This window comes from Pantherophis guttatus, chromosome 2, assembly GCF_059756535.1.
Source record: "Pantherophis guttatus breed Tessera chromosome 2, ASM5975653v1, whole genome shotgun sequence".
NCBI lineage: Eukaryota > Metazoa > Chordata > Lepidosauria > Squamata > Colubridae > Pantherophis > Pantherophis guttatus.
The window spans coordinates 15022434-15035741 of record NC_142064.1 but is presented as its reverse complement, the minus strand read 5'-3'; the positions used below and the strand labels follow the sequence as shown (position 1 = coordinate 15035741).

The window sequence follows — 13308 nt, the reverse complement described above, 5'->3', positions numbered from 1 at the left end:
AAATCATTTTCTAGGATATATTCCTACAACTACTGTTTCTCAGATTGCAATATACAGAATTTGGGATCATGTGATACTTCTGCAAGAAATGGCCAAGATTCAATTAAATATATATTAAAATTATATTTACTTAAAATCCAACACCTGTTTTAGGTCTATTGAATATAAAGGAGAACCTGTAATGTATGCACAATTCAAACTCCACACTTTTTGAAAATGTACAGTGCGGTTTGCAACTGAAGAGAAGTGCATCAATACACATTATGCAAATTAGAAACAATAGTACATACTCAAATACAATTGTCTAAGGAAAAAAGATGTCTGTAAAATCTGTAAGTAGGAACAGGGGATTGACAATTTAATGTATTAAAGGATACACAAAAACAGGCAAAATGCTATTGCAGATATAATAATTTTTATATGTCAGAGTCAGGAGTCTCACATACATCCAAATTCTAAAGTCTGCAGCTTAAGAAACAACAGTAGTAGGAATGTGTCCTAAGTAACGGAAATTATATTTTTATGTTGCTAATTTTTTCCCCTCTGTAATGTATGATGGACCAAATACCATTTTCCCCTACAAAATGTAGAATGGAATTTATATTCAACTGGGAAAAATGGCCCAATAAAACCCAGAAAATCTCCATTTCTGGGAAAGTAACTAGAGACACATTCCTGCTAAGGAATCCGCTTCTTCCTGTTTGAATAATGAAACACAGAAAAAGCAAGAATTACTGCCTAATGTTGTGGCACTCTCTTCTGCCAGATTTCTCTGATGTCACTGAATGCCCACATTTTGATAATGCATAGCTTACATCAAAGAATCACATTTCCCTTTTGGGGAGGGGGCGGGGATGAGGATGCTGATAAATCACACAAATTTAGAAAACCTTTCCACCTTTCTGGGATTTATTCATTCCATTTTTTTGTCATTTCAAGTGCTATAAATGCCTTCATTTCCTCACCTGTTCTTTCCCAGTTGGTCCTTCTGTATAGTACAACTTGTACCCTTGCACTGGGCCATTTGCATAGGCAGGTGGTTGCCATGTGATAAGAATTGAGGTAGGTGAGACAGAGACAGCCTGGAGGTTTTCTACTGGTCCAGGAACTTGCACTGTATTGGGGGAAAAAAAAATAAGCAGGAATAGTTCAGATGTTCAGATATAAAGTTGAGTGGTGTGGTGGCATAATGGTGCAGATGCTTGCCTCTTGTTCAGAAGGTTGAAAGTTCAATCTTAGGTAGCAGCAGATATTTCTCTCCTAGGATGCAAAAAAAAAAAAAAAATCTGCTGCAAACTCCCCATGGCATTAGGAAGGGCATCTGGCCGGTAAATTCTCAGGACCATTCAGTCACCCCCAACTCTATCCCAGATTGAGGGATTACAGGGTCATAAAATGGGAGTTCAGATATAAAGTTACAGTAGTGGCCAAAATTGTGGAAACCTTTTGGGAAAAGTGTATTTTCTAAAACTAGCCAATAACACCACTTTTTTTTTTTTTTTTTGGAGTAGTACCATAAAATTATATATCAATGGAAAGATAATTTAATAATTTAAAATTTTAAAAGGGTTATTTTAAGGGTAATGGGTTTTAAATATTTCGGGAAGCCAATTGGATTTAATTCTGTTTTAAATTATTTTAAATTTTGTATTGTATGTATTTTAATTTGGCTGTGCACCGCCCTGAGTCCTTCGGGAGAAGGGCGGTATACAAATCTAAATAATAAATAAATAGATAGATAGATAGATAGATAGATAGATAGATAGATAGATAGATAGATAAATAAATAAATAAATAAATAAATAAATAATCAAGAATGTAATGCAATAACTTTCATGAAGGATTTGCTATTAGAATAGCAGTTATAAAGAAGAAAAGTGAAACATGTAGAAAAAAGGAGATATACAAATATTACCATCATGTCAGTTAATACTTAGTTGGGTAACCTTTAGCATGAATTACAGCCTTACAACGTCTTCCCATCGAGTGAACCAAGTCTTTTAGTTCTGCAGCTGTTACAATGTGAAACCAAGGTTGAATGATTGCTTCTATTAACTGGGTTTTATTGCTGGGACGCTTCTGACTAACAAGTTTCTTTAGTCGGCTCCATAGATTTTCAATTGGGTTGGGCTATTCCCAGGCCATTCCAACAGTGGAATATGATTATCTTGAAACTCCAATAAAAAAAAGTGGTGTTATTAGCCATCAAACCTCAAAAATACACTTTCCCCAAAAGGTTTCCACAATTTTGGCCACTACTGTAGGATAGTATTATGGCCATATCAATTCCAATAGCATCTATGATGACTTCTCAAGTTTTATTGTGAAATCTTGGGCAACAGAATAAATACTGCTTGGAGAAGGCTAAATATTATTCCCATCTTCCAGGGGCAGGGGGCAAGGAAGGAGGGCCCAAGTGATTCGAAGCAATCCATCTGATATAAATACTATTCCATTCTACACAGAAGGCTTTAACAAGGATTTAGGCAAATTGGAATACGTTCAGAGTAAGGTAATGAGGATTATCAGGAGAGTACAAATTAAACTTTGTGAAGAGCGATTGAAGGAACTGGGAGTATTTAGTCTTATTAGGAGCAGACTGACAAGGGATATTACAGCACATCATGTATCTTGACTTCAGAAGAGCGTTTGCCAAAGTACCGCAGGGCATTCTGATGAGCAACCTAATTAAATATAGGCTGAGGCTGCAAGATGGGTCTACCACTGGCTTGAAAACTTTAAAAAGTGCTTGTTCCTGATCATATTGGAAAGAGGCATCAAATACTGTAGGTGCCACAAGATTCAATCTCGGGACCATTATATTTTCAATAATGACTTGGAAACCTTCTTGAAGAAGGATTCAGAAGTTGTTGAAAAAGGTTCAGAACAAATTCTGTGAAGATGTTTGGGGACCTCAATCTGAATCCTGTAAGGAAAAAAAATGAAATTACCGGCATCAGGTTGCTTTAAGAAGAGAGGACTTAAAGTTGCGATAGCACTTTTTACCCATCTGGAATAATACCAAGGACCTGTTTTCTACCCTTTGAAAGGACTAGAAATGAAATAATGATTTATTATTATGATGATCATCAAAAGCTCACAGCTTAAAAAGCTGACCAGGAGAAAAAAACATGCAAACAATATAATCAATAATAAATGAGACAGCCAAATAAAAGCACCTGAACTTTAATGAGTGCAACTGGGGAGACAGACTGCCTGCTGCTATTTGGGATCTCCGCATTATCTGTGGATACACTCTGCAGACCATTTTTTTTCCTCTTAACCTCAGCAACTTTAAGATGTGCAGCAGGGGAATTCTGGGAGACGAAGTCCATACACTTTAAAGATGATGAGGTTGAGCAACACTGCTGTAAAGACCCATTGGGCAAATTTCTGTTGTGTAACATGCAGAAGCAGATTCTGTAACAGATCAGGAGAGAAGGAATTTATCTGGGTAGCCTGGAAAGTTTACTAAAAGGCAGGGGTGAAATGCTCCTGGTTCGGACCGGATCACTCGATCCAGTAGCGATGGAGGCAGGTGGTTCGGAGAACCGGTAGCAAAAATCCCTGCCCACCCACCATGCCCAGCTGAGCCGCACAATCATCAGAGGCTTTTTTTAAAATTATTTTTAAAAGTATGTTTTCTACAACCTCTTCGGCCGAAAAAAATGCTTTTAAAAGTAAAAAAAAAAAGCCTCTGATGATCGCGCAGCTCAGCTGGGATTATCAAAGGCTTTTAAAAGAAAAAAAAAACTTTTTTTCTTTTAAATGCTTCTGATGATCCAAGCTGAGTTGCCTGATCATCAGTCAGAGGCATTTAAAAGAAAAAAAAAGTCTCCGCCAATCAGGCACCTCAGCTGGGATCGTCAGAGCCTTTTGAAAGCATTTTTTTACAACCTCTTTGCCGAAGATGTTCTAGAAAAAATGATTTTAAAAGTTTTTAAAAAAAATTGGCCATGCCCACCCAGTCACATTACCACCCCCCCCACCAAGCCACACCCACAGAACCGGTAGTAACAAATTTTAGATTTCACCCCTGCTAAAAGGGGCAGAATAAATGTACTGCATACATCTATGGAGATTCTCAGTCAGCCAGGTCATAGTTAGAATAGAATAGAATAACAAGAGTTGGAAGGGACCTTGGAAATCTTCTAGTCCAACCTCCTGCTTAGGCAGGAAACCCTACACCACTTCAGACAAATGGTTATCCAACATCTTCTTAAAAACCTCCAGTGTTGGAGCATTTACAACTTCTGCAGGCAAGTTGTTCCATTGATTAATTGTTCTAACTGTCAGGAAATTTCTCCTTAGTTCTAAGTTGCTTCTCTCCTTGATTAGTTTCCACCCGTTGCTTCTTGTCCTGCCCTCAGGTGCTTTGGAGAATAGTTTGACTCCCTCTTCTTTGGGGCAACCCCAGAGATATCGTAACACTGCTATCACATCACCCCTGGTCCTTTTTTTTCATCAAACTAGACATACCCAGTCGTCCCAAAGATGGTTTTTCAAGAGGCAACTGGACTTTCTTGTTTTTCTTTGAAGATGTTTCATTTCTCATCCAAAAATCTTTTGGATGATGGGGAATGGAAGAATTTATATTCCTTGCAGACAGCTGGTCATTTGCATTCTTTTAGAGAGTTGTTGAGTCCACTTGGAGGTTTGTCATCAGCATCACTAGAGTCAGCTGTAATGACTGGCAGCAGGCAAACAACTGTCTCATTTGAGAGGAAAATTAAACTCATATTGTCTGAATTCCTGCAACTGCTGATGAGAGAACTTAGATAAAGATACAACTTCTTTAAGAAGTTGCTTACAAGTATTACATGCAAATCTCTGCGTGGCCTAAATTACCTTTTCCCCACCAAGTCCATATCTATGCCTAGCGATACTGAACATTACTCAATATTCAGTTTACAGCTTGACTAGACTGTAATCATCTTCAATAATTTTGTGAACTTTTAGCTGAATTTTCGGATTATGGAACTCAGATAAGCAGCCTGCAAATAAACGTGTAGATACTATGGTCCCTTCCAAGTAGTAGGAAAGGGTCAGAAGTGATACTTCCACATCAGAACAGGATTACAGCCGATCAACTTCAGAGAAATCAAACCTGATAGCAGTAATATGCCAAACAGAAAAATAAAATAACAATCTTAAATTAAAAGACAGATTGTGATAGAACGGAGCAATTTCGTTACTAGACGCTTGTTTCAAAGTGGCATTCTAACAGTGCATTTGGCAATAATGATGATCAATGTAATGAATGACAATGACAGTGAATGATAATGTAAGAAGTTAAGTCATAATAAAGAGGGATTAGAGGAATAGGGAATGTTAGGAGTTTGAACTTGTTGGCCTAATGGCAGTAACAATAGCGATAGCACTTAGACTTATATACCGCTTCACAGTGCTTTACAGCCCTCTCTAAGCGGTTTACAGAGTCAGCCTATTGCCCCCCCCCCAACAATCTGGGTCCTCATTTTACCGACCTCGGAAGGATGGAAGGCTGAGTCAACCTTGAGCCAGTGGGAATTGAACTGCTGAACTGCTGGCAGCCAGCAATCAGCAGAAGAAACCTGGAGTACTGCATTTTAACCACTGTGCCACTGCAGCTCCAGTAGGCATCCATCAGGTGTACTGAGTGTCAAAATCTACCCCTTCCTTACTTTAGTATAACAGTGTGATGGGGTTATGAAAGGACAAAGAAATGGCACAATTGCACTGTGATTTGTGACACCCATTTTGTCATTATTATCATCAGACTTGGATGCCTGTGCTATAGTCCCGACCAGTTTTAGTGGACAATCACTTAAGTATGAGCCAGCACTGTCTTGCAGCTGCCAAAAAAGCCAATGCAGTCCTAGGCTGCATCAACAGAGGAATAGTATCAAGATCACATGAAGCATTAGTACCACTATATAGTGAGACCACACTTGGAATATTGCATTCAGTTCTGGTCACCTTATATAAAAAAAAAGATATTCGGACCCTAGAAAAAGTACAGAAAAGATGATTAGAGTCTGGAGTTCAAAACATATGTTAAATGGTTGCACGAACTGGGAATGTCTAATCTAACAAAGAGAAGGACTAAGGGTGATATGATAGTAGCTTTCCTTTATTTGAAAAAATAGGAGGACAATCTATTCTCTGAAGCACTTGAGGGCAAAACCAGGATAAATAAATGTAAAGTTACCAAGAAGAGATCCAACCTAGAAGTGAGGAGAAATTTCCTGACACTGATAACAATCAGTGGTGGTTGCTACCAGTTCGCCCTTCCCGAACCGGTAGCAACGGCGGCGGGAAGCTCCACCTGGCCGCCCGGCCGCCTGCCAAGACATCATCAAATACGCTCTGCTCATCAAATACGCTCTGCAAGCGAACTGGTAGCAAACATAAGTGAAACCCACCACTGATAACAATCAGTGAAATGGCTTGCCTTCAGAAGTTGTAAGTATTCCAACACTGGAGGTTTTTAAGAAGAGATTGGACAGTCATTTGCCTGGAAAGTTATAGGGCCATGATGGCAAACCTATGGCACGCATGCTGGAAGTGGCACACAGAGCCATCTCTCTGGGCACACCAGCCGTCGCCAGTTGATCTTCCGGGTTCTGGTGCACACATACACACTGGCAAGATGGTCTTTGCGTGCGCATGCATGCCAGAAACCAGAAGACCATGTGACCGGCATGCATGCGCATGCCAAAAACCGGAAGCTCAGCTTCCCAGCGCATACATGCACGTCAGGGAGCTGATCATCCAGTTTCCGGCGTTCCCATGCGTGCGCACCAGGGAGCTGCTCTCCCAGTTCTGGCGCTTCCCCCTGCACGTGCATGTGGGCTCCCGTTTCGGCACTCAGTGCTGAAAAGGTTCGCCAACACTGGTATAGGGCCACGATGGCGAACATATGGCATGCATGCCACAGGTGGCACACAGAGCCCTCTCTGTGAACACGCCAGCCGTCACCCCAGCCCAGCTCCACTGTGCATGTATGAAAGCCTCCTGCTGGCCAGCTGGTCTTTGGGTCTCTGCTGCACATGTGCAGCGAGGCGGAGCACATGCACGGGGGGTGCAGGTTGGTGCAGGTTGGTGCAAGTTGGTGCAAGAGACTTTCCAGGCCCAAAACGGGGAGTGGGAGCCTTGCATGGTGCCCCCGAGCCCTTTTTTTGCCTTCCAGGTTGGTGCAGGAGGCTTTCCAGGCACAAAACAGGGCACGGGGCGCATACGCGGGGAGGGCGCTCACGTTGCATTTTCGGGGCTCGGGCATGCACGTGTACATTCACGCACACACGCTTTGGGTACTCGGCATCAAAAAGGTTAACCATCACTTGGTATAGGGTCTCCTTGGGAAGGGTTGAATTAGAAGACCTCCAAGATCCCTTCCAACTCTTTTTTTCTGTATTCAGCATTTTGATCCTATAATTCTAATTGCAGGAGCTTTTAAGGACTATTTAGGGGGGCTTTGGTAAAAGGGATATGTTTAATATTATTCCAATGTGAGGACCTATTAATCTCCATTAATGTTTTGCTTTTATCCATCCCTTTGAGGATGAGAGAAAATAAATCATAAACTAGATGGACAAAGAAGAAGAACCAAAGAAGTCACCTCTTAATATTCAGCTATTAGTTTCAAAGACCCATTTCGTGTACAGCAAATCAGCCATTGTTCAGATTTTAAATGCAGAAACAGAAAATCAGAAATAGAAATTCACTTCAGCTCTTAAATGCAGAAGTCGAAATTAATAGGAAGCTAACATCATATGTCACTTTAAAAACAAAACAAAAACAAACCGAAAAAATGGAGTTTAAAAAGTACTTCGTATTATTTATTTATTTTTCTGTTTCATCTTCCAAACTTTCTATTTGCATTCTTTCTTGGTGTGGAAGCATTTTCAATAAACCCATGTCTTCCTGCCATTAAGTCTCAGTTTACTGAACGTTAAAGCCTAAGGCCTTTTCTTTTTTTCTCTTTTCATTTCCCTTAAGTTCTCTTCAATTATAGAAAAATAAAACAGACATGAGACTGTTCTTACCAGCAGAACAATTGTCTTCTACATACAGTAGCTCGATTATTATTTCATTTAGTGTCCTAGTTCTACAATCCCATTATTCTACTGGAAAATATATTTATTTCAGGGGTGAAATCCAGCAGGTTCTGGAGAACCAGTAGTGGAAATTTTGAGTAGTTCGTAGAACCGGCAAATATCACCTTTGGCTGGCTTCAGAGTGGGGTGGGAATGGAGTTTTTGCAATATCCTTCACCCAGGAGTGGGGAGGGAATGGGGATTTTGCAGTATCCTTCCCCAGGAGTAGGTTGGGAATGGAGATTTTGCATTATCCTTCCCCTGGAGTGGGATGGGAATGGAGATTTTGCAGTATCCTTTCCCTGCCACTCCCACCAAGCCACGCCTACCAAGCCAAACCACTCCCACCAAGCCACGCCTACCAAGCCAAACCACACCCACCAAACCATGCCCACAGAACCGGTAGTAAAAAAAAATGGATTTCACCACTGATTTATTGTCTTTCTAGTGCTGTGCAAAGATTTTTTCCCCCTTTTCTTCCTCTCAAGACTTTTAGTATATTAATCTATTAATGTACTAAATTGTGCTGCATGAAACCATCTTAACTAATTGGGCTGCTGCTTTGCATTTATCGATTTCTGCAATTTTACAGTATCATTTTACAGTGTCATTAGTTTGTCTTGGAATAATTCAGTTTTGAAGGATGGAATTTATTTCTTTTTTCCAAAAAGGAAAATTAATAAAGACACATGCAGTATATGTAATGACAGCCAGTTTGTACAATTTTAATTTTTATTACAAGTAAACTGTACAATAGCTGCATGTCTGGTTCTCATTGACAGATATAGACTATTAAATCCTACATAAATTAGTGACTTGTCCCAAAGAGTTAAGTCAAGTACATGTTCAAATATACATATGCAAGGATGGCATGATATGGTATTCTATAGAGTAAAACAATCTTAAATAAATGATTGATAGACAGAGCTAAATCTCTAAATTAATCAAAGGCAGTAGGAAGGCATGAACCAATCAGTGCCATCTTAAATTTATTTTAGCTCTGTTTATATTAGTTTGTAGTGTGTTTTGTTTTCCTTTAAAAAGTGTGCACAGATATTTTCTGCATTTTCTGTACGTTTTTCTTACTCTGGAAACTGTTCTGTATAAATTTGCATATTTCTGCAAGAAATCACCCTAAAACAATGCATTTTTTGGGCAATGCAATCATTGTTTTCCAGTTTATTATGAAATTTCCAATGCAGGAGCAGGGTATAAGTATGTGTACCAGCCAGCCATTATGCTGCTGAGTGCAAGATTTTGCCCACATGTGCTCCATTATCTGTATTCCCGGAATTTACTGTATAGTTCTATGGAGAGGAATTGGAAAATGGGAAGGGGGCAGTGGTGGGTTTCAATTTTTTTTTACTACCGGTTCTGTGGGCGTGGCTTGGTGGGCGTGATGTGGCTTGGTGGACGTGGCAGGGGAAGGATACTGTAAAATCTCCATTTCCTCCCCAATCCAGGGGAAGGTTACTGCAAAATCCCCATTTCCTCCCAATCAGCTGGGACTTGTGAGGCAGAGAATAGATGGGGGCGGGGCCAGTCAGAATTTTTACTACCGGTTCTCCGAACTACTCAAAATTTCCACTACCGGTTCTCCAGAACTGGTCAGAACCTGCTGAAACCCACCTCTGGAAGGGGGTGGGGAGAGAGGAGGGCAGGGGATGATGGTCCTTTCTGCTGTAGGATATTCCTGAATGCGACATCCATGTCAGATGCAAAGAATTGAAGCCACACATAGAATCCCAGTTAAGGTTATTTATTGCTCTTGGCTATATACAAGAATCTGTACAAATAACAGTCAGCACTAAGATAGGAGTCAACTAGATAAGAGTCAACAGAATTCAAGAGGGATTGGATTTTGACCATTTATGGGAACATAAGACATCTAGACTGATGACTCGCTTGACTCCACCCTAGGCTGGAGTCCTCTGCCAGCTGTTTGCCTACATTCATTCTCCTTAAATGTCTCACCAAGTTTCAATATGGCCCTACAAGGAAAATGATGGGGCACATCAACATTGTACTGTATCTGAAGGGCTTCTTTAAGACCTGAGACAAGTTATTCTCCGAGAATTCCTCTTTTCTGCTTTGTAGACTGATGAAGTCTTACAATTCCTTCCTCTTTATGTTACCTACTTACGTGGCCCTAATAATGAGAAATCTCACCGGCTCAAGGTTGACTCAGCCTTCCATCCTTCCGAGGTGGGTAAAATGAGGACCCAGATTGTTGGGGGCAATATTTAGTATGCTGTCTTTGGTGTAAGCCACCCAGAGTCCTCGGAGAGTGGGCGGCATAGAAATATGAATAATAATAATAATAATAATAATAATAATAATAATAATAATAATAGTTAGGACTCGAGCTGCTGAGCTATTAACCAGCCTCAAAGGCTGTGAATCTCACTAAAGATTAAATAATAATAATAATAATAATAATAATAATAATAATAATAATAATAGCAGTCTTTTTATTTGCAGCCTTAAAAACACAGTTCACTTTGCTTTACGCCTAATTTTCTGCAGAGAAAAAAACAAACCCAGTGCGAGCTGTTTGTGAAGCCCTTTGCCTATCAATAAACAGGAGCGTGATTCGATTGTCTGTGATTTCTCTTCTTCGTCTTCTCTTGTCTTACTGCAGTTAACAGCTTTAATTACATTTCTAGAAAATTTGCTTCTGGGCTCTGTGGGGTGACGCAGCTTCAGAAAGCTTGGAGGCAATGTAATTATTAGCATAATGAAATCCCTGCTACCCTGCTCTGAACAATTTTGGAAGACATGACAGCTATTTGTCAAAAATAAATAAATAAATCTCAGCACCTATACACTTTTACCGCTGTTGATCCATAAAGGTTGAAATCTGCATCTCACCAAGAAGTGATTCTATGTTTCATTTAGGCTTTAAAATGCTCATCAGTAATTCCTACAGGTTGGACTAGATTAAGTCCAGGATTTTATTGACTTACATTTGATGTAAACCAACAACCAACCCGTAATGTCCCAATGGTGCTTTTTCAAGAGGCAATTGGACTTTCTAGTTTTTTCCTTTCTGGAAAAGCTCAGGAGGATCTTTAGCCAACGCAACATACATGCATACTTCAAACCCAAGAATACACTAAGGTAGAAGCTGGTCCACCCCAAGGATAAAACACCCAAAGTCCACATTTTAGAAGAGAGAGGACCACTGGATTGAAAGAGGGATCAAAGCTGAACAGCTTTGTCAAAACTGAACAGCCCTTTCTCAACATCATCTATCTCCAGTCTACAACACAGTTCTTTCAGCAGTTCCAAGAAGGCCCCACACCCATTTGCAACACTCAGGTGACCCTGATGACACAGATATAACCTCCAGGTGGCCTTCACAACTCGCTAAAAGAATGCAAATGACCGGTTGTCTGCAAGAAGTATAAATCCTTCCATTCCCCACCATCCAGTCAGAGTTGAAGAAGCTTCTTGGATGATAAGCGAAATATCATTGAAGAAAAACCAGAAGTCCAGTTGCCTCTTGCAAAAGCACCTTTGGCACATCCATGACCTGGATGACTGAGCATCTCCATAGGCAACCCATCATGATATATCCATTATGACAGTGGTCCCCAACCCTTTGGGTACCAGGGACTGGTTCCATAGAAAACAATTTTCCATGGATATGGGGGGTGGGAATGGTTTCATGCACTACCTAGATCCTGGGCATGTGTACATGAAACTTCGCACACTTGGGTGGTCCAGTTCCTAACTGGTCATAGACTGGTACCAGTTCGCAGCCCAGGGATTGAGGATCCCTGCATTATGAAACTTCCTCCAAAAAGAAAAGGAAAAAAAATGAGTGGGGTTATGATAAGTGTTCGAGGAAGAAAGATGGATGCTGACTAGGTTTTGGAGACAGATGAAAAAAATACGTACAGACATCACTCTTATTGGATTGAAACAGTGGAATCTAGTTAAGTTTTCCGAGCTCTGGAGTTGTGGACCGAAAGATGATTATAAGCTTCCCCCAAATGGTAAGTAATTTATGATAATCCTCCAACAGTATGTACTATACGATTGCAATTAGTTTGAGAGGTATTACAAATCCTCTTAAGAGACTGGTAGTTGAGGGTTTTTCTTCTTCTTTTTTTCCCCCTTTTTTTTGTAGTCGTCTTATTGTATGCTGAAAAGAACACCTTCTAACACATTTCCACATGAATTCACAGAAATGCAAATGAAATTCTATCCTTCTCACAAATATGACCCGATTATTATGGTAGCCATAAAGAAATCAGCCTAAAGCAAAATTAAAAGTTAATGTGGGAAGAGACCATTCTTCACAGAAACAGGATCTGAATATCTAACTGTATCTCTGTGTGTGCGTACACCCACTTAATATGAGGTATTTTAAGCAAATGGAATACATTTATTTAAGTTACTCCTCATTTTTCCTTGGTAGACACCTAAAATGAATTCGAATGAAATGAAATTGAAAGCTGCCCGCTTTCTGAAAAGGTCTGAGAGAGTCAGGAAATTTTTTTTTTTTTAAAAAAATGAAATGAGGAAATTTATCAGGGCAGTCTTAAACATGCTTTCCTAAAATGACTTTTCTTGATAACCATTTCTGATGGAGAAGTCGTGATGAAAGATCACACCCTTAAACCCTTTGAGTTCATTCCTATCCAGACAAAAACGATCAATAATCCCATTATTATAACAAAAAAATAAAATGGTGCCGTCATATCTTTCTCGAACATCAGAAACGTTTAGTTACTAACTGAACCCTCAGCAGTGATTATGCCAATTTCAGTCCTGGAATTCAATAGATAAAAAGTTCATTACCTCCCTGGCAGATTTAGGCTGGTGTAGAGAAAGCTGGAAGAAGACAAATAGCTTTCTGTAGTAGATTTCAGACAGCAGTTTCCAAAATAATCACAAATGCATCTAAAATTATTTGTGTTCCCTCACGAAGAGAAAGATTAGATCTGTTTTATTTTGTAATAATTGTCAAATCCTTTCAGGTTATATCAGGCCCAAAAGTGAACAAAATATACTATGGGGCTATTCAAAGAACCATTTAATCACAATTTCCCTCAGTGTAGCTAAAGATGAAGAGGGCAAATTGGTCACGGCCTTTTAGCTATTCTGAAGAGCAAAATATTTCATAGTGGGAAGAAAATTTGGGCCTTGGTCTTTTTTTTTCCTAAAAAAAGTGAAAATCTAGAAACTAAATCTCAGCATGAGATAATATAGCATAGTGTTT

General features: G+C 39.7%; 1 protein-coding gene across 1 annotated transcript in view; it reads right to left on the bottom strand.

The window, feature by feature from the left end:
* The window catches only part of DCC (DCC netrin 1 receptor), a 1302851-nt gene that overhangs the window by 288254 nt on the left and 1001289 nt on the right, over positions 1–13308 (bottom strand). The window contains exon 10 of the mRNA XM_034401555.3: positions 966–1114. Within this exon, the coding sequence (XP_034257446.1) occupies positions 966–1114 (149 nt within the window). The remainder of the gene's footprint in view (positions 1–965; positions 1115–13308) is intronic.